Raw genomic sequence first — 20,986 nt, forward strand, 5'->3', positions numbered from 1 at the left:
GTTTCATTTTCGGAAAAAAATTTAATTTTTTTTTATAAAATTTGAGATTTTTTGACAGTAAAAGCTGATTTTTTTTTTAATTTAGCACCGAAAGACGAGATAATAAGTCTAATTCCTGTTTTTAATTACGAAAACTTTAAGAAAAATTTTAAAAAAATTCCTTAAAATTCTAAACTTAAAAAAAAATTAATTGCTCGATATTTTTTTTTGTTAAGATATCAAATTTTCTATCTTTCTACAATTTTTTTTAATATCAAGAAATACTTCTTGTTGATTTTTTTACGATTGATTGTTGATTAGGTCCCCATAATAGGCAGTAAGAGCGATTAGCTTGCGGTCGAGGAAGTTTTGTTCGATTTCCACAGAGTTGCCGGGACCAGCGTACAAAGCCAACTAAAAATTAAAAAAAAAATTAATGAAATTTTGGTTAAAAATTATTTTAAAAAATGTTACCTGTTGTGTATTCGAGTTACGTGGAAGGAAAATTGCAATATTTTTGGAAATGCTTTTAGCTTTTTCAAGCAATTCGGAGCCTGGAACTGGAATAAGTGATTTTTCGACGTCGTATATTTCGTCCTGAAATTAATTTTTTGAGATTTTTGTTAATTTTTTAAAAATTGGAGGGATTTTTGACAGTTGAAAATGTGACAGATGTCAAAAGAATTTTGATGGAATTTTAAAATTTGAAAAAATTTTATGAAGAAAAGGGGAAATTTTAACTAAAATGAATCAAAATTTCCAAAATTAGCTTAAAAAATGCTTTAAATTTGAATTTTTATAAAAATTTTGACAGCTGTCATTGTGATATTTGTCATTTTTAAGTAAATTTTTCCATTTTTCAACAATTAAAGGCAAAAAATCGAATTTTTAGAATAAAACTGGACAAAATTTTACAGAAAACTAAAAAAATTATATGACATCTGTCACTAATAATTTTGACATTTGTCATTTTTTTTCAAATTTTTAATATCAAAAATGACAAATAAAATGTTTCATGTTTAAAATTTCTCAATTTGAGCTTAAATTAGCTTGAAAACTAAATATTTATTGAAATTTTGACAACTGTCAAATTTTGAAATGTCAAAAATTTTGACAGAGTTTATACATTTTTGATAAAAATTTATTTTTTTTAAAGAAAATTTCAAGTGTCAAAAATAAAAAACATTTAAAAATAGGATAAAATTTTAGTTTTTTTTTCAAAATTTTGACACCTGTCAATTTTAAAAAATTTTTAAAATTTAATTTAAATTTAAATAAATACATTTTTAAAATTAAAAAAAAAATAATTTTTAATATTAAATAACTTCTTGATCAAAAAATTTTTTTATTTAAAAAAAATAAATAATTTGTGTCTTACCAAAAATTTAATTTTATAAAAAAAAATTTGACAGCTGTCAAATTTTGAACTGTCAAAATTTTAACTTTTAATTTTTTTGAATAAAAAAATATTTTAAGCAAGTTTTTAGACAATTTTTGGTACTCCAGACTAAAATATTGCCTCAAAATTTTTAAAAATTAAAATTTCATCAAAAATTTTGACATCTGTCAACTGTCAAAATATTTTTCGAATGAATTTCTCACCTTCATATACTGAGGACCACCCCACGGAGGACTTAAGAAGACATTATCTGCCTTTAACGAGCTCGCTAATGTCAGAAAATCCCCAATAATGAATTCAATTTTGTCCGCGACGCCATAAACTGTCGCATTGTGCTTTGCCATTTCAATTTTCTTTGGATCAATGTCGATTGCGATTACTAAAAATATTTTTTTTTTTGTGAAAAATTGAAAAATCTCAAACAAAAAATGAAAAATTTACCTTTTTTGCATGTCATTGCGAACTGAATGGAATTTCCGCCGCATCCACAAAACGCATCAACAATAATATCGCACTTGATCCGCTCCGCCGTATGAATCGCAACCTTTTCCGGCGTCACGGAGAACCAACTTTCCTTATCCAGCTTGATGCCTTGGTCGAATTTCGAGAACAACGAGAACCGTTTGTACCAATATTTGAGCAGCGACTTGTCATTGATGATTTCCGGCGGTAAAATTGTCGCAAATTTCGTCTTGCGTTTCTTCTTTTTCTCCCGTTTTCCGGTCGACGCGTCATCCGGGGTCTGTTCGTGCGGCAAATCCGCACATTCTTCCGTTTCGAGAGACGCATTCAAGTCTTGCACATCGAGACTAGACGACAATTCGCTGTTTCCCTGATTCTGTTGCTGCTGCTGCTGCTGCTGAAAAAGTGTTGGAAGGCGCGTGCTTTGCGGCGGAATTGCTTTGTGCGAGTCGTCGTCGCTCGAGGAATGAATTAACGTTGCTGCTTCGACAGTTTCTGTCTTGTTTTCGGATGCGGGCAACTCGTTTCCGTCGTCGTCAAAGTAAAAATGACTTCGGGGCTTCTGATGTTTCATCTTTAGCATGCGATTGTGCAGCCGAATGTGCTTTTTCTTGTACGTAACTTCGCCTTTGATGACAATTTTTGAAGCGGGGTCGTTGTCGAAGGCGTATCCCATGAGTTCAAAGGCGGATTTTAGGCGTTCTTGCTGCGAAATCTCGTCGTCGTTCTCGTGCGCGCGTTTAACAGAGGCTGTGGGACGATTATTTGGATCCCGATCGTCTCCATCGTCGCCGTTGCCGTCATTTTTCTTTGTAGATTGCTTTCCGAAAGCCGTGGGAAGACCAAAAGCTGCAAGATCCGGGCATTCAAAGGCTTCTCCTTCGCCGTTTCCATCGTTTTTCGTGTCAATTCCGTCGGTTTCTTTGCCTAAAATAATTTTTTTAGAGAAAATTGAAAAGTTTTTTTTTTTTTAGTTTTGAGTTGCAAAATGATTAAAAATGATAAAATTAAAAATTATTCAAAACAAAACAATGTCAAAGGAAAATTTTTTTTTCAGTTTCAATTTTTTGGCAGTTTTAAGTTAGAAAATGATTAAAAATGATAAATTAGAGCCCTCTGACAAATTTTTATCCATTTGGAGCAAAATTTGACAAAAATTGCTTTGACACAGTTTTTGACACAGTTTTTGACACAGTTTTGCTCTTGATTTAGTTTTCAAATCAAAACTGTGTCAAAGAAAAAATTTTTTTTTCAGTTTCAATTTTTTGGCAGTTTTAAGTTAGAAAATGATTAAAAATGATAAATTAGAGCCCTCTGACAAATTTTTATCCATTTGGAGCAAAATTTGACAAAAATTGCTTTGACACAGTTTTTGACATAGTTTTTTTGCTCTTGATTTAGTTTTTAAAACAAAACTATGTCAAAGGAAAAATTTTTTTTCAGTTTCAATTTTTTGGCAGTTTTGAGTTAGAAAATGATTAAAAATGATAAATTAGAGCCCTCTGACAAATTTTTATCCATTTGGAGCAAAATTTGACAAAAATTGCTTTGACACAGTTTTTGACACAGTTTTTTTGCTCTTGATTTAGTTTTTAAAACAAAACTATGTCAAAGGAAAAATTTTTTTTCAGTTTCAATTTTTTGGCAGTTTTAAGTTAGAAAATGATTAAAAATGATAAATTAGAGCCCTCTGACAAATTTTTATCCATTTGGAGCAAAATTTGACAAAAATTGCTTTGACACAGTTTTTGACACAGTTTTTTTGCTCTTGATTTAGTTTTTAAAACAAAACTATGTCAAAGGAAAAATTTTTTTTCAGTTTCAATTTTTTGGCAGTTTTGAGTTATAAAATGATTAAAAATGATAAATTAGAGCCCTCTGACAAATTTTTATCCATTTGGAGCAAGATTTTTCATAAATTGCTTTGACACAGTTTTTGACACAGTTTTTTTGCTCTTGATTTAGTTTTAAAACAAAACTATGTCAAAGGAAAAATTTTTTTTCAGTTTCAATTTTTTGGCAGTTTTGAGTTATAAAATGATTAAAAATGATAAATTAGAGCCCTCTGACAAATTTTTATCCATTTGGAGCAAGATTTGACAAAAATTGCTTTGACACAGTTTTTGACACAGTTTTTTTGCTCTTGATTTAGTTTTTAAAACAAAACTATGTCAAAGGAAAAATTTTTTTTCAGTTTCAATTTTTTGGCAGTTTTAAGTTAGAAAATGATTAAAAATGATAAATTAGAGCCCTCTGACAAATTTTTATCCATTTGGAGCAAAATTTGACAAAAATTGCTTTGACACAGTTTTTGACACAGTTTTTTTGCTCTTGATTTAGTTTTTAAAACAAAACTATGTCAAAGGAAAAATTTTTTTTCAGTTTCAATTTTTTGGCAGTTTTAAGTTAGAAAATGATTAAAAATGATAAATTAGAGCCCTCTGACAAATTTTTATCCATTTGGAGCAAAATTTGACAAAAATTGCTTTGACACAGTTTTTGACACAGTTTTTTTGCTCTTGATTTAGTTTTTAAAACAAAACTATGTCAAAGGAAAAATTTTTTTTCAGTTTCAATTTTTTGGCAGTTTTAAGTTAGAAAATGATTAAAAATGATAAATTAGAGCCCTCTGACAAATTTTTATCCATTTGGAGCAAAATTTGACAAAAATTGCTTTGACACAGTTTTTGACACAGTTTTTTTGCTCTTGATTTAGTTTTTAAAACAAAACTATGTCAAAGGAAAAATTTTTTTTCAGTTTCAATTTTTTGATTTGGAGCAAAATTTGACAAAAATTCTGACACAGTTTTGCAGTTTTGAGTTAAAAAATGATTAAAAATGATAAATTAGAGCCCTCTGACAAATTTTTATCCATTTGGAGCAAAATTTGACAAAAATTGCTTTGACACAGTTTTTTTGCTCTTGATTTAGTTTTTAAAACAAAACTATGTCAAAGGAAAAATTTTTTTTCAGTTTCAATTTTTTGGCAGTTTTGAGTTATAAAATGATTAAAAATGATAAATTAGAGCCCTCTGACAAATTTTTATCCATTTGGAGCAAAATTTGACAAAAATTGCTTTGACACAGTTTTTGACACAGTTTTTTTGCTCTTGATTTAGTTTTTAAAACAAAACTATGTCAAAGGAAAAATTTTTTTTTCAGTTTCAATTTTTTGGCAGTTTTGAGTTATAAAATGATTAAAAATGATAAATTAGAGCCCTCTGACAAATTTTTATCCATTTGGAGCAAAATTTGACAAAAATTGCTTTGACACAGTTTTTGACACAGTTTTTTTGCTCTTGATTTAGTTTTTAAAACAAAACTATGTCAAAGGAAAAATTTTTTTTCAGTTTCAATTTTTTGGCAAAGTTATAAAATGATTAAAAATGATAAATTAGAGCCCTCTGACAAATTTTTATCCATTTGGAGCAAAATTTGACAAAAATTGCTTTGACACAGTTTTTGACACAGTTTTTTTGCTCTTGATTTAGTTTTTAAAACAAAACTATGTCAAAGGAAAAATTTTTTTTAATTTTCAATTTTTTATCATTTTTGATTTAAAAAATGATTAAAAATGATAAATTTTCTGACAAATTTTTAATTTGGAGCAAAATTTGAAAAAATTGCTTTGACAAATTTTTGACACAGCAAAATTTGACAAAAATTTTTTTTTTTGCTCTTGATTTAGTTTTTAAAACAAAATAATTAAATAAACTTTAAAAAAAAAATTTTTTGGCAGTTTTAAGTTAGAAAAATTAAAAATGATAAATTGACAAATTTTTAATTTGGAGCAAAATTAAAAAATGTTGAAAAATATTAATTTTGGTTCGAAGAAATTTTTACTTTTTTTTCAAATATTTAAAATAAAAAAAATTATAAAATTTTAATAATTTAAAAAAAAAATTATATTACAGTATTTCTATATTTTTCATTTTTTTTTAAATTATAATATTTAAAAAAACTAAAATACTTCGTCAATAATATTTTGAGAAAAAAAATCATTGAATCAACAAAATTGACAAAAATTTTAAAAACTATCAATCCTCTTTTAAATTTAATTTCGTAACCTTACATTATTTATAATTTTGAAAAAATTATTTCAATAAGGCGAATAAATTTAATATATCCATTTTTTGTCTCCCCCCCTCGGATTTGTCGAAAAAATTCAGGGGGAAAAATAAAAATTAAATATAAAATACAAATATTTTTGACATATTTTGGAATTTTTATATTAAAAAATGTTGAAAAATTACTGTTTGAAAAAATAAAATTTACAAAAAACTAAAGAAATTAATTACGACATTTTCTATTAAAATGTTAAAAAAATTAAAACGTGACCAAAATTTTAATTTTTTTCAAAAAAAATTATTTTGGGAGTATTTCTTAATTTTTCTTTTTTTTAAGTTCAAATTTTAAAATAATTAAAAAAAAAAAAATGTTAAGAATCAATATTTAACGTCTAAAAACGTTAAAAAATTGAAACAAAAAATTCAAAAATATTTATTTTTTTAAAATTATCAATCTTTTTCGAGAATTTAATTTCGTCTTAGGACAAAATAATTTTGAAAAAATTATTTCAATAAGCAAATTTTACACAAAAAATCAAAAAATTTTCAAAAATTTTATAAAATATTAAAAGAAGCTAAGAATTTCATTAAAATCGAAAAATCTCCTAAATTTAAAAAAAAAAATCTTACCTTGGGTCTTTTCCTCCTCCGCTTCGATGCACATTTCCGCCACTAAATTCGACAAATTTTCATTTTGCATCTTCCTGCCGCTATTTTTGCGTTTCCGTATCATCCGATTTTTCGTTTGTCCCAAATGCCCGTGCTGCCCGTGCTGATGTTTGTGTCTTAAACGTGTCTGAGGCCCAAAATTCGCCTCACTCTTGAGACTGCTGCTCAATTGTTTGTCATTTTTCATGAAAATCAGCTGCGCCTCCATGTATTTCTTGTAATGCAAGGCATATTGCTCCTGAAAATGTTGCTGCCACAGCACTTGCCAATACTGGTCGACATCCATCGCTTGATCGTCATCCAGCAATCCGACGGCACTTTCGCTGCGACACGCCGACACATTTCTCGGTGGGTATTGATGCGAATTGCTGTCGTTCGAACTGATGCTGGCGTCGTTGCTGCTCTCCGACGTGACTTTGCTGCTGCAAAAATCGTCGTACGTCTCGTCGATTGTCATGCGCGTGACATTTGTCATGGAATCGGTGCCCGTTGTGCCAATCGTGAGCGGAATACTGGATGTTACGGAGTCACAGCGGGGACTTAGGAGGGTATCGGTGTCATTTATGCGATGACTGAGCCACGGATCGTCGTTCCCATCGACAGGCGAAAGTGGATTCCAGCCTTCTAAAGTAGCTGCTACCGACGGACTTGACACCGAAATGACAATTCCCGTGGATTCGGGCGCCGCACAAGCTGCCTCGACTTCGTTGTCGCACGCAACAGTCGCTTCTTCGTCATTTTGAGACGCATCGGGCTTCATATAATCCGGATTTATGTAATCGCTGTACTTTTCAATCCACGAAGACCAAATGAGGCTTTCGCCATTCTTCGCCCAAAACGCTTCCCAAGCATGTTCTTGCTCCAAATCGACCCCAAAAACGTCGGGAAGACTGGTTTTTCGTTCATTTCGCTCGGCGGCGACTTCCTCGACGACTCGCGACGAATGTTGCATCGCTTCGCGGAACATTTCGCGTTGCTCCGTGTAATTTTGCTCGGAAATGTCGGCGCCGCTGTCGCTCGAATGAAGCGTCGTTTGTGTCGGAATCGCATGCAACTCATGCTCATCCGTGCTGCAATAATTATCCGTGTGCGACGCGCTCGCACTGTAATAACACGAGTTGGCGTCCTCGTCATTCAACTTGTTCGTGACGTTTTTCCACTTTTCCGAGACACGTTCCGCCGTTTTGGGATTCCTTGGTTCGATCACGAATTGGTCGTCGCCTTCCTCGCTAATTTCTTCGGGATTTTCGCGGTCTGGCACTTCGCGATCCAACGTCGATGCGTAAATGTCGTAATAATTTCTGCAAAAAAAAAAATAATTTTTTTTTCTTTGGGTAAGGCAAGTTTAGTATTGATTGCGATACACAGCTGATCAGCTGTACGACGAGTATCGATGAAATGGCACGTAGAGCACGCCATTGTTCACGAAAAAAAAATTCTTACTTGATGAAAACACGACTGCAAAGGCAGAAAATGCGTCCTTGCGAGTTGTCGTGCGGATAGGTGAGCAGCACTTCCGCTAAGGGTTCCCAATTGGCGTCGGGATTCATGGTGAAAAGAGACTGGAAAGTGTGACTGGAGCACTAAATTGCAGGTTTTTTCTCGCGTCTCGTTACTCACACATCGCTCGATTCAGTACGAAAGTGACGAATGTGGGTTGTTTCTCGACGAAAATGGTTTTGAAACAGGGTTGGAAAGAAAATATTTTTTACTTTTACTTCTTTACTTCTAATTAGATATTTTTCTGAAAGTTTTAGAATAAAAAAAAATAAATTTAAATTGTTTAGAAGCCATTAAATTTAATTTTCTAAATTGTTTTTTGCATCTTTAACGAACAAAATTAAAAAGATGATTTTTAAAAAAATTTTTAATTTATACTCAAAATTTAATAAATATGTTCTTTTCTTAAAAAATTTTCCAAAAATAAAAAGTTTAAAAAAAAGTTCATTTTAGTTCAAAATTTTTAATTTTCATCTGAAATGAAATTTTTTTGTTGTCTTTTTGACTTATCTTTTTTGATAATTCTTGACTTGGTTTGTCTTTACAAACAGTTCTACTGCCCCTCATCTTTTTTCCATGCTTGAGACTGGCATCAATCAGCAATCAGCCTGAAGAGGTTTGAGTCTCTCAGGCTGATTTTGCCGTCACACCAATAAACCTGTTTTCTGAACTTTTCCTCAAATACCATCTCGAAAATGACTCGAGAAATAGTCCGTTCAATGCCTAATGGAAGAACGACTCGTTCGCCAAATTCGCTTCCAGAGTATCGAACTCGGCATCGCATTTAATCGGGAAGATCGCTTCTATATCAAACAACGACGATGTTTCCATTGGCTCCAAAGTAGCTTGGCTGCTTGGCGAATCCGACTCAGGATTGTCGTCTGAATCGCTCGGCATTTCCTCATCAGAGTCGCTATTGTCTGATTCTGCCAAAATCGGTGACGAGTCCATTGACTGACTGTTAAGCGGTGACGACGGAGGATTCGTGTCTGCTTCCCCATTACAGAAGACGGGTTCATATCGACTACAGCAGGTTGATGATTTGGAGATGTTTCGACCGAAACTTTAGCGAAATTGCTGAAAAAGCATTAAACTCTTGTTAGCAATTTTTAGTTATTAAATTTTTTGGCATCGTGACAAAAATAGAAATTAGAACGAAATAAGAAAGTTCAAAAACGTATAAATAAAAATGTTTATGACAAATAAATTATGTGTGAAACAAAGTTTACGGGTAACATTGAAATCCTTTAAATAATTTTTCAAACCCTGATTTGAGACGAATGAAAATGATAAAATACCAACTTGAGGTTGCATTTAAGGAAAAGTTGTACTTAGCCCGCGTTTTGTTCTGGATCTCGTTAAAATCAGCCCTTAAAAATGCTCGAAAGCAGTGTAAATACGAACTTTATCTCGGAAAAAGTAGCAAAAATTCGATTTTGTCCCGAGGAATATTCAGAAGTATCCAGTTTTGTTACAGGAAGTTATGATTTGCCGGTAAATTTTAATTTTTTTCATCAAGAAATTTTTTTAAATTTGATTTGTTTATAGAAAAATAGCATCAAATTCTGGCGTATGGATCGTAATGACATGGTTGATGAGGAGCAAGATTACGTTCCAAAGTCGAAAGCTACTCTTCCATTGAACGCCGATGTCACTGGGTTAGAATTTTTGGATTTTAACAACTTTGGTGTGACAACTTCCGATGGAAATTTCGCCCTTGTGTACATCAATCGTGACAAAGATGAGAATAATTTGAAGGAAAACATCAAACACGAAAATCTTCATCGTTTTAATTGCACCGGGCTCTCGGCATTCGACGAAGACGTCGTCACAGTTGGAGAGGATGGTGTCTGGCATTTGCTTGCGACGAACCAACAACGCGTAATTCGTAGCAACAAAAATGCCGACAGTTGCGGGATCTCGACAGTTTGTTTCGTGAACCGCAAAGAACTCATCACGGGCAACAGTCTCGGTGTTCTCAAGATTTTTGATACTTTACAAGCGACAGACAAGCCACAACATACGCTCCAAGTCTCGTGCGAAGACGAAAAACGTTGCAATCGTGTCATGTGTCTCACTTTTCATCCGACGCAGCAATTTCAGCTGCTCGCGGGAACAGAAGAAGGCTCCCTCACGATTTTTGACTTGCGCAAACCAGACACGCCGGCGTCATATTTGTCCGCTCACAGCACACCAATCAACGAAATTGGCTTTCATCGAACGGATCCGAGTAAATTATTTACGGCAGCGGAAAATGGCGAGCTTTGGATGTGGACACAAAATATGCAGCCCGTACTTGGAATGAATGAAGCTTCGACAGAGGCTCCGTGGCTGAATGGAGAAAGGGCGAAAAGTGACATCAATGTGACGGCGTTGCTTGAAAGTCGATGCAGAATGGCAATTAATTCCTTTGACACGTTCCGGAATAAAGTTATTGCGTCGGGAGACATGGAAGCTGTTTATTTGATTGATCAAGTTTATTGAAAATTCAGAAATAAAAGAAAATATTTTTTTAAAAAATTTTTGTTGCAAATTATTTTTTGATCTTTTTAAGCCTAAAATTGAATAAATATCCATTCTAAAGTTCATTTCTGTTCATATTGGGTCGATATTTGACGAAACAAAAAAATCAGAGTTTGGAGGTTCAAACTCTGATTTTTTTGCAAGTCATTTTTTGATCAGTTTTAAGCCTAAAATTGAATAAATATTCATTCTAAAGATGATTTCTGTTCATATTGGGTCGATATTTGACGAAACAAAAAAATCAGAGTTTGGAAGTAAAAACGCTGATTTTTTTGCAAGTCATTTTTTGATCAGTTTTAAGCCTAAAATTGAATAAATATTCATTCTAAAGATGATTTTTGTTCATATTGGGTCGATATTTGACGAAACAAAAAAATCAGCGTTTGGAAGTAAAAACGCTGATTTTTTTGCAAAGTCATTTTTTGATCAGTTTTAAGCCTAAAATTGAATAAATATTCATTCTAAAGATGATTTCTGTTCATATTGGGTCGATATTTGACGAAACAAAAAAATCAGCGTTTGGAAGTAAAAACGCTGATTTTTTTGCAAGTCATTTTTTGATCAGTTTTAAGCCTAAAATTGAATAAATATTCATTCTAAAGATGATTTCTGTTCATATTGGGTCGATATTTGACGAAACAAAAAAATCAGCGTTTGGAAGTAAAAACGCTGATTTTTTTACACGTCATTTTTTGACCAGTTTTAAGCCTAAAATTGAATAAATATTCATTCTAAAGATGATTTCTGTTCATATTGGGTCGATATTTGACGAAACAAAAAAATCAGCGTTTGGAAGTAAAAACGCTGATTTTTTTTGCAAGTCATTTTTTGAACAGTTTCAAGCCGGAAATTGAATAAATATTCATTCTAAAGATGATTTCTGTTCATATTGGGTCGATATTTGACGAAACAAAAAAAATCAGCGTTTGGAAGTAAAAACGCTGATTTTTTTTGCAAGTCATTTTTTGATCAGTTTTAAGCCTAAAATTGAATAAATATTCATTCTAAAGATGATTTCTGTTCATATTGGGTCGATATTTGACGAAACAAAAAAATCAGCGTTTGGAAGTAAAAACGCTGATTTTTTTTGCAAGTCATTTTTTGATCAGTTTTAAGCCTAAAATTGAATAAATATTCATTCTAAAGTTGATTTCTGTTCATATTGGGTCGATATTTGACGAAACAAAAAAATCAGAGTTTGGAGGTTCAAACTCTGATTTTTTTGCAAGTCAATTTTTGATCAGTTTTAAGCCTAAAATTGAATAAATATTCATTCTAAAGTTGATTTCTGTTCATATTGGGTCGATATTTGACGAAACAAAAAAATCGTTTGGAAGTTAAAAACGCTGATTTTTTTTGCAAGTCATTTTTTGATCAGTTTTAAGCCTAAAATTGAATAAATATTCATTCTAAAGATGATTTCTGTTCATATTGGGTCGATATTTGACGAAACAAAAAAATCAGCGTTTGGAAGTAAAAACGCTGATTTTTTTACATGTCATTTTTTGAACAGTTTTAAGCCTAAAATTGAATAAATATTCATTCTAAAGTTGATTTCTGTTCATATTGGGTCGATATTTGACGAAACAAAAAAATCAGAGTTTGGAGGTAAAAACTCTGATTTTTTTGCAAGTCATTTTTAAGCCTAAAATTGAATAAATATTCATTCTAAAGTTGATTTTTGTTCATATTGGGTCGATATTTGACGAAACAAAAAAATCAGAGTTTGGAGGTTCAAACTCTGATTTTTTTTGCAAGTCATTTTTTGATCAGTTTTAAGCTAAAAATTGAATAAATATTCATTCTAAAGATGATTTCTGTTCATATTGGGTCGATATTTGACGAAACAAAAAAATCAGAGTTTGGAGGTTCAAACTCTGATTTTTTTGCAAGTCATTTTTTGATCGTTTTTAAGCCTAAATTTGATTTTTTTGCAAGTCTGATTTTTTTGCAAGTCATTTTTTAACCAATTTTAAGCCTAAAATTGAATAAATATTCATTCTAAAGATGATTTCTGTTCATATTGGGTCGATATTTGAAGAAACAAAAAAATCAGCGTTTGGTAGTAAAAACGCTGATTTTTTCACAAGTCATTTTTTGACCAGTTTTAAGCCTAAAATTGAATAAATATTCATTCTGAAGTTGATTTCTGTTCAAAACAAACTCTGATTTTTTTGCAAGTCATTTTTTATCGTTTTTAAGCCTAAATTTGAATAAATATTCATTCTAAAGATGATTTCTGTTCATGTTGGGTCGATATTTTTTTGTAAAAACATTTTATGATCAGTTTTAAGCCTAAAATTGAATAAATATTCATTCTAAAGTTGATTTCTGTTCATATTCGATATTTGACGAAACAAAAAAATCAGCGTTTGGAAGGAAAAACGCTGATTTTTTTGCAGTCATTTTTTGATCACTTAAGCCTAAAATTGAATAAATATTCATTCTAAAGATGATTTCTGTTCATATTGGGTCGATATTTGACGAAACAAAAAAATCAGAGTTTGGAGGTTCAAACTCTGATTTTTTTTGCAAGTCATTTTTTGATCACTTTTAAGCCTAAAATTGAATAAATATTCATTCTAAAGATGATTTCTGTTCATATTGGGTCGATATTTGACGAAACAAAAAAATCAGCGTTTGGAAGTAAAAACGCTGATTTTTTTACATGTCATTTTTTGACCAGTTTTAAGCCTAAAATTGAATAAATATTCATTCTAAAGTTGATTTCTGTTCATATTGGGTCGATATTTGACGAAACAAAAAAATCAGCGTTTGGAAGTAAAAACGCTGATTTTTTTACATGTCATTTTTTGACAAGTTTTAAGCCTAAAATTGAATAAATATTCATTCTAAAGTTGATTTCTGTTCATATTGGGTCGATATTTGACGAAACAAAAAAATCAGCGTTTGGAAGTAGCGTCTGATTTTTTTACATGTCATTTTTTGACCAGTTTTAAGCCTAAAATTGAATAAATATTCATTCTAAAGTTGATTTCTGTTCATATTGGGTCGATATTTGACGAAACAAAAAAATCAGCGTTTGGAAGTACAAACGCTGATTTTTTTACAAGTCATTTTTTGACCAGTTTTAAGCCTAAAATTGAATAAATATTCATTCTAAAGTTGATTTCTGTTCATATTGGGTCGATATTTGACGAAACAAAAAAATCAGCGTTTGGAAGTAAAAACGCTGATTTTTTTACATGTCATTTTTTGACCAGTTTTAAGCCTAAAATTGAATAAATATTCATTCTAAAGTTGATTTTTGTTCATATTGGGTCGATATTTGACAAAACAAAAAAATCAGCGTTTGGAAGGAAAAACGCTGATTTTTTTACATGTCATTTTTTGACCAGTTTTAAGCCTAAAATTGAATAAATATTCATTCTAAAGTTGATTTCTGTTCATATTGGGTCGATATTTGACGAAACAAAAAAATCAGCGTTTGGAAGTAAAAACGCTGATTTTTTTACATGTCATTTTTTGACCAGTTTTAAGCCTAAAATTGAATAAATATTCATTCTAAAGTTGATTTTTGTTCATATTGGGTCGATATTTGACAAAACAAAAAAATCAGCGTTTGGAAGGAAAAACGCTGATTTTTTTACATGTCATTTTTTGACCAGTTTTAAGCCTAAAATTGAATAAATATTCATTCTAAAGTTGATTTTTGTTCATATTTCGATATTTGACAAAACAAAAAAATCAGCGTTTGGAAGGAAAAACGCTGATTTTTTTACATGTCATTTTTTGACCAGTTTTAAGCCTAAAATTGAATAAATATTCATTCTAAAGTTGATTTTTGTTCATATTGGGTCGATATTTGATGAAACAAAAAAATCAGCGTTTGGAAGTAAAAACGCTGATTTTTTTACATGTCATTTTTTGATCAGTTTTAAGCCTAAAATTGAATAAATATTCATTCTAAAGATGATTTCTGTTCATATTGGGTCGATATTTGACGAAACAAAAAAATCAGAGTTTGGAGGTTCAAACTCTGATTTTTTTGCAAGTCATTTTTTGATCAGTTTTAAGCCTAAAATTGAATAAATATTCATTCTAAAGATGATTTCTGTTCATATTGGGTCGATATTTGACGAAACAAAAAAATCAGCGTTTGGAAGTTCAAACGCTGATTTTTTTGCAAGTCATTTTTTGATCAGTTTTAAGCCTAAAATTGAATAAATATTCATTCTAAAGTTGATTTTTGTTCATATTGGGTCGATATTTGACAAAACAAAAAAATCAGCGTTTGGAAGGAAAAACGCTGATTTTTTTACATGTCATTTTTTGACCAGTTTTAAGCCTAAAATTGAATAAATATTCATTCTAAAGTTGATTTTTGTTCATATTGGGTCGATATTTGACAAAACAAAAAAATCAGCGTTTGGAAGGAAAAACGCTGATTTTTTTACATGTCATTTTTTGACCAGTTTTAAGCCTAAAATTGAATAAATATTCATTCTAAAGTTGATTTTTGTTCATATTGGGTCGATATTTGACAAAACAAAAAAATCAGCGTTTGGAAGGAAAAACGCTGATTTTTTTACATGTCATTTTTTGACCAGTTTTAAGCCTAAAATTGAATAAATATTCATTCTAAAGATGATTTCTGTTCATATTGGGTCGATATTTGACGAAACAAAAAAATCAGAGTTTGGAGGTTCAAACTCTGATTTTTTTGCAAGTCATTTTTTGATCAGTTTTAAGCCTAAAATTGAATAAATATTCATTCTAAAGATGATTTCTGTTCATATTGGGTCGATATTTGACGAAACAAAAAAATCAGCGTTTGGAAGTAAAAACGCTGATTTTTTTGCAAGTCATTTTTTGATCAGTTTTAAGCCTAAAATTGAATAAATATTCATTCTAAAGTTGATTTCTGTGCATATTGGGTCGATATTTGACGAAACAAAAGTCTAAAATTGTTTAAATTCTTTTGCCGATTAATTTTTTTTAAAATTTTCTTCGATATTTGAAAGTTAAGATGGAAAATCGCCAATAAAAAGACACTTTTTCTGTTTTTTAAATACTTTTACTGCTATACAACGGACTTTGCTTGATAAATTCATCCAATTTCACTTTGAACAGCTCACTTTCGATTGGCGTACCCGGCACCCACAAAGGATTCCGATTCACATATTCCACAAAAACTTTTCCGTAGAGTTGCTGCAAAAGCTCTCGCACTCCCGTGGCAGCTGTATCAGTGTTGAGTACGAATTTCAATCCCGTCGCTGTCTCGTAGTAATGAAGGGCGTATTTGTTCGTCTTGTAATTCAAAAATCCCTCTTTAGAATCCGTTGGAGACATTTTCGATGTGAAGGATTTAAGGGAATACAGCATCCCGTACATGAGTTTTGCCTCCTAAAATGAGAAAAAATTAAAAACATTAAAAAATTTTCAAAAATTTGGAGGAAAGAAATGAAATTTTTACCTCTTCTCGTGTTATTCCGCTTTGTTTGATGCGATTCCATTCCGCGTAATAGAGCAAAGTGCCAAATTTATCGAAAATGTACATATTGTGGATCGTCATTTTGATGGAAATTTAATAATTTTTACAATTTTTCATCGAAAATTAATTTTTTGTTTACGTTTTTTGACGTTTTCGATAATAAAATGACACGAGACGAATGAAAGTGATAAAACAAAAACCTGAATTAGCAGAAAGCGAATCAAAAGTGGACTCACATTTGCCGCATTGACTCTCGAAGCGCAAAAATTGTTGAAATTTGACGAGAAATATCGTGAAATTTTACAGAAATCTTAGTTCAATCTTTAGTTCTTACCACAAATTGACGAAAAAATGTTTTGGGGTGAGTGATTTCTTCGGATTTTCGACAAAATTTGACTTTACATGGGAAATGGAAGTTTGGCGCACATGTGGGAAACATTCCGACACACAAGTTTCGTTGAAATTTCTCGTAAAACTTGTTTTTCTCACGTGTTGCATGCGTCTCGGAAGTTTTTCAATGCCCGAGAAATGTTTCGCGTGGCGATTTTTCGTCGGCATTCGATATTTTCGACGCGTCGCCAAAAACTCACATTGATCCCATGCTGTTTTTATGTCCATCTCGCCATGTTTGATTCTCATGTTTCACGTTTCCGTTGCAGGTCTCATCTTGAAAAACGGCAAAAAGTATTCACAAACTGTGAGTAAAGCCTTTCATCTGTCTGCCGCCTCGTTGGATACGACTTCCGCGAAAAATGGCGACATCCAAGTGCTTTTGACATCCGACAACAATGTCTACATCTTGTGCACACTCAACAAGGATAATGACAAGCAACGCAGTTTGGACTTGAATTTCGCGGAAGGCGATAAAATTTGCTTCAGCATCAAGGGCGAGGGCATCGTGCATTTGACGGGCTTCCTCATTCCCGACTCCGATGACTTTATGGACATGAGTGACGAGGAGGAAGCGGATGACAGTGTCGTTTCGGACAAAAAGGGAGCCGCTAATGGCAAAGCCGCGAAAAAAAATGCCTTGGAAAAGTTGGTTTCGGGCGAAGCTGACTCGGATTCCGATGAAATGGATGACACTTTTGACCCCTCGAAGCCTCAGGAAGACGACGATGATGAGGATGATGATGATGATGATGACGATGATGAGGAAGCGGAAGCTGAAGAGGATGACGATGAAGATGATGTGAGTTTTTAGTACAAATTTTTTAAATTTTTGAACAATTTTTAGTACAAACTTTGACTCTTGGGACAAATTTTCATATAAATTTCGAATTTTTTTCGAAGCTTTTCTTTTCAGTTTTAACATTTTGAACCTGTTCTGAACAAAATTTTGAAAAATTTTAACCTTTAGAATAATTTTCAGTACAAATTTCGACTTTTAGTACAGATTTTAGTACAAATTTTGACCTCTAGAAAGGATTCCGGTTCAAATCTCATCTTAAAGTTTTTAAATTTTGTTTTATCAGTTCTCAAAGTTCTGGGTTCGAATCCGATTCGAATCTCATTTTTAATAAAAATTTTTTTTTTCGTTTTTAAATTTTGTTTTATCAGTTCTCAAAGTCCTGGGTTCAAATCTCATTTTTGATAAAAAAAATTTTTTTTTCGTTTTTAAATTTTGTTTTATCAGTTCTCAAAGTCCTGGGTTCAAATCTCATTTTTGATAAAAAAAAATTTTTTTTCGTTTTTAAATTTTATTTTATCGGTTCTCAAAGTCCTGGGTTCGAATCTCATCTTTAATAAAAAAATTTTTTTTTTTCGTTTTTAAATTTTGTTTTATTTCTAAAAGTCTTTCAAATCTCATGAGATATAAAATTTAAAATTTTTAAGAGTATTCCAAGTTAAAAATTTCAACAAAAAAAATATTTCATAAAAAAAATGTCAAAAATTTTGAAACATAATTTTTTTGAAAAAAATTTTAGAGATGTTTTATTTCGTTTTTCAATACAAAAATTCTTAAATATTAAAAATTTTAAAAAATTTTGAAGAATTTTATTTTTTTTTGTTTTTAAATTTTAAAAAACTTTTAACTATCAAAAAATATAAAAAAAAATTAAAATGATATTTTCAACTTTTTTTTGTTAAGTATTTATGACTTTTGCAGACAAAAAGTTCAAAAAAAATTTGGAGCGGCCTAAATCTTAAAAAACTTTTAAATATAAAAAAAAATTAAATGAATTTTCTTTCAATAATGTTTAAAAGGTTTAAAAAATTTTCTTTAAATTTCTTTCTTTATTTCAGGACGACGACGACGACGATGATGATGACGACGAAGAAGAAGATTCGGACGAAGAAGAGGAAGATGCTCAGCCCGCCAAGAAGCTCCAAAAGGGACAAGATGGTCAAAAAGTCAAGCAAAATGGCGTCGAACAGAACGGCAAAGCTGCTTCAAAGGAACAACAAAAGAAGGAAAAGTCCCAACCACAAGGTCCCAAAACCTTGCAAGGCGGCGTTCAAGTGCAAGATTTAGTCACGGGCAATGGTCCCGAAGCGAAGCCCGGCAAAAAAGTCGCCGTGTACTACGAAGGTCGTCTCAAGTCGAACAACAAGGTCTTCGATAGCACAAAGAAGGGCAACGGTTTCAAATTCAAGCTCGGCGGCGGCGAAGTCATTAAGGGATGGGACGTTGGAGTCGCAGGCATGAAAGTTGGAGGCAAGCGTCGCATCACGTGCCCCCCGCATATGGCATACGGACAAAAGGGATCGCCTCCCGTGATTCCTGGCAATGCCACACTCGTTTTCGACGTGGAATTAAAGAATGTTCTTTAAGTCTGCTAAATTAGTTGTTAATTAATTTCTTCTTTTTTTTCTACACAAAAAAAAACTTAACATTTCATCTTACATTTTATTATGATTACTCTGTATTGCTACAATTTACATTTAAGTTTGACATAGATGAACTAAAATTCCAGTTATTTCATGCCATTTTATTCATAGTTAGTTGCGTTTCGACAGACGTCACATGCATTATACACCACAGTTCAATATTTTTATCGAATGAAAATAAAATTAAAAAATAAAATTTAAAGATGTGAACCATATCATTTTTTATTGAAATAGTTGTAGGTTGCTCCTAATTTTTTAGATGTCTCCCTTGTTTCATTTCAAAATTCAAAGATAATTTTTTAATTTTTGAAAAATATCAAAACATCAACTCTTGTCAGGTACTCCGTGAAGGTCTGGAGGACGCCGTACAACAGCTAAAAACAAAAAGGAAAAAATGTATGCATCATATTACAGAAAATATAAAGGATCTATAAAAAAGGTAAAGGCGAGTAAAATATTATTTAATCATTTTTTTTTAGTAAAATTAAAAATTTACTAATGATGAAAAAATGTTTCAGATGTCCACCCACTTAACTTTTTTCGAAAATCTCTTTTTTAAACTTTTGGTAATGATAATTTTTTGAAAAATTTAATGGGGCAAAATAAAAAAAAAAGTTACTAAAATCATCAAAAATGGCGTTTTTTTAATATTTTTAATTTTTTTACAAGAAATTTTCAAATTTTTTAAATAAATTTTTTTAACCTGTTTGCATCTCAAAAAATATTAAAAGAAATTAAATTTTTTCAAATTTCAAAAAATTTTTTAAAAATTTTTTTTAATATTTTTTTTTTTTTTAAATTATTTTAAATTTTTTTTTAGTTGAAAATTGCTCCATAAAAAAAATAAGAAATTTTGTGAAGATAAATCAAAAATGTTAAACTTTTGATCATCGGTCTAAAAAAATTCATTGTTGTTTTGTTATTTTGTATCAAAAAGTTTTTTTTTTTTTTTTTGAACGCTTATTAAAAAAATTTCCTCCTCTGCAAAAAAATTGGGACACGAAATAATTTTTTTTAATTTATTTTAAATTTTTATTATTTTTTCTAAGTCAAAATACCATTTGAAAAACCATGAAATTTAAACATTTTAAACTTTAACTTTTTGAAAACTTATACAGAAGCAGCTGACAATTAAAGCTAAAAACTATCCGCCGCCTCAAAATGAGGGCAGTTTTCGAGATAAGAAAAGTAACGGAATTCGTTCCTTCAGTGAGATATCGTTTCTTAAGAAAATATCGAGCATTTATTTAAAACCGTTTTTTTTTAATGGCCGAACAACAATCGTCATCATTCGGATCCTCGACTCCACTTCATTATCCTGAAGCCGCAGGGAATGGAAAACTTCAAGGTAAGTCTAGTGTAGTTTGCAAAAAATTAAAAAATAAAAAACGAAATTTTGAAAAAAATAAAAAAATTGTTTGAAATTAACTTTTTCTTTTTTCAGCAATTTTCTTACAATAATTTAAGAAATTGCGGAAAATTAAAATAAAATAATTAACATCATCTCGATAAAGTGGCTTTTGATATATTCTAAAAAAAAAAGAAACGATATCTCACAAAGAAACGAATTCCGTTACTTTTCTTATCACATGAAGTGCTCTCATTTTGAGGCTTTGGATAGTTTTTGCTTTAACTGTTTGTTTCTTGGAATTTTCATATAACTTCTTTTCTTACATAACTTTTTTAGCAATTTTCTTAAAAAAAAATTTTTTTTTTTTAAGAAATTAAAAAAATATTTTGATTTAAACAAAATTCAAGCCGTCCAAATCAAAATAATTGCTTTCAAAATGAATGTCGTACGTCGATTTCTCGAGTAATTCCAGCAATCGCTTAATTTTGCTAGAGGAAAAACCATCCACAAAAAATTGAAGTCAAATTTTTTTTTTTAAATTTTGAATTTGATCTGATCTATTTTTTATTTAAATAAAATTTAAGTTAGGCGAATAAATTTAATATATCAATTTTTTGTCAAATTTTTAAAGTGCTTTCAAAAATAAAAATTAAATACAAAATACAAATATTTTTGACACTCTTTGGAATTTTTATATTGAAAAATCATGAAAAATTAATGTTTATGGTAAAATTATACAAAAAACTAAA

General features: G+C 30.7%; 4 protein-coding genes across 4 annotated transcripts; 2 read left to right on the forward strand and 2 right to left on the reverse strand.

Moving 5' to 3' along the window:
* Positions 1 to 10: 10 nt before the first annotated feature.
* Positions 11 to 8,222, reverse strand: LOC134835919 (trimethylguanosine synthase). The gene is made up of 6 exons (XM_063850941.1): positions 8,020 to 8,222; positions 6,538 to 7,877; positions 1,820 to 2,767; positions 1,582 to 1,757; positions 454 to 576; positions 11 to 393 (listed from the first exon to the last, which is right to left on the reverse strand). The coding sequence occupies exons 1-6, from the start codon at positions 8,124 to 8,126 to the stop codon at positions 280 to 282; spliced, it is 2,808 nt and encodes a 935-aa protein (XP_063707011.1). The 5' UTR covers positions 8,127 to 8,222; the 3' UTR covers positions 11 to 279.
* Positions 8,223 to 9,394: 1,172 nt separating this feature from the next.
* LOC134833779 (nucleoporin Nup43) lies at positions 9,395 to 10,660 on the forward strand. Its single transcript, XM_063848224.1, has 2 exons — positions 9,395 to 9,570; positions 9,625 to 10,660. The coding sequence occupies exons 1-2, from the start codon at positions 9,454 to 9,456 to the stop codon at positions 10,558 to 10,560; spliced, it is 1,053 nt and encodes a 350-aa protein (XP_063704294.1). The 5' UTR covers positions 9,395 to 9,453; the 3' UTR covers positions 10,561 to 10,660.
* A 4,948-nt stretch (positions 10,661 to 15,608) lies between these two features.
* Positions 15,609 to 16,229, reverse strand: LOC134833102 (trafficking protein particle complex subunit 1). The gene is made up of 2 exons (XM_063847299.1): positions 16,037 to 16,229; positions 15,609 to 15,966 (listed from the first exon to the last, which is right to left on the reverse strand). Exons 1-2 carry the CDS (start codon positions 16,133 to 16,135, stop codon positions 15,628 to 15,630), a joined length of 438 nt encoding a protein of 145 aa, XP_063703369.1. The 5' UTR covers positions 16,136 to 16,229; the 3' UTR covers positions 15,609 to 15,627.
* A 39-nt stretch (positions 16,230 to 16,268) lies between these two features.
* LOC134833101 (46 kDa FK506-binding nuclear protein-like) lies at positions 16,269 to 19,096 on the forward strand. Its single transcript, XM_063847298.1, has 3 exons — positions 16,269 to 16,415; positions 16,714 to 17,246; positions 18,302 to 19,096. The coding sequence occupies exons 1-3, from the start codon at positions 16,406 to 16,408 to the stop codon at positions 18,827 to 18,829; spliced, it is 1,071 nt and encodes a 356-aa protein (XP_063703368.1). The 5' UTR covers positions 16,269 to 16,405; the 3' UTR covers positions 18,830 to 19,096.
* The last annotated feature ends 1,890 nt before the right edge of the window (positions 19,097 to 20,986 follow it).

The sequence above is a fragment of the Culicoides brevitarsis genome, chromosome 3 (genome assembly GCF_036172545.1).
Source record: "Culicoides brevitarsis isolate CSIRO-B50_1 chromosome 3, AGI_CSIRO_Cbre_v1, whole genome shotgun sequence".
NCBI classification, from domain to species: domain Eukaryota; kingdom Metazoa; phylum Arthropoda; class Insecta; order Diptera; family Ceratopogonidae; genus Culicoides; species Culicoides brevitarsis.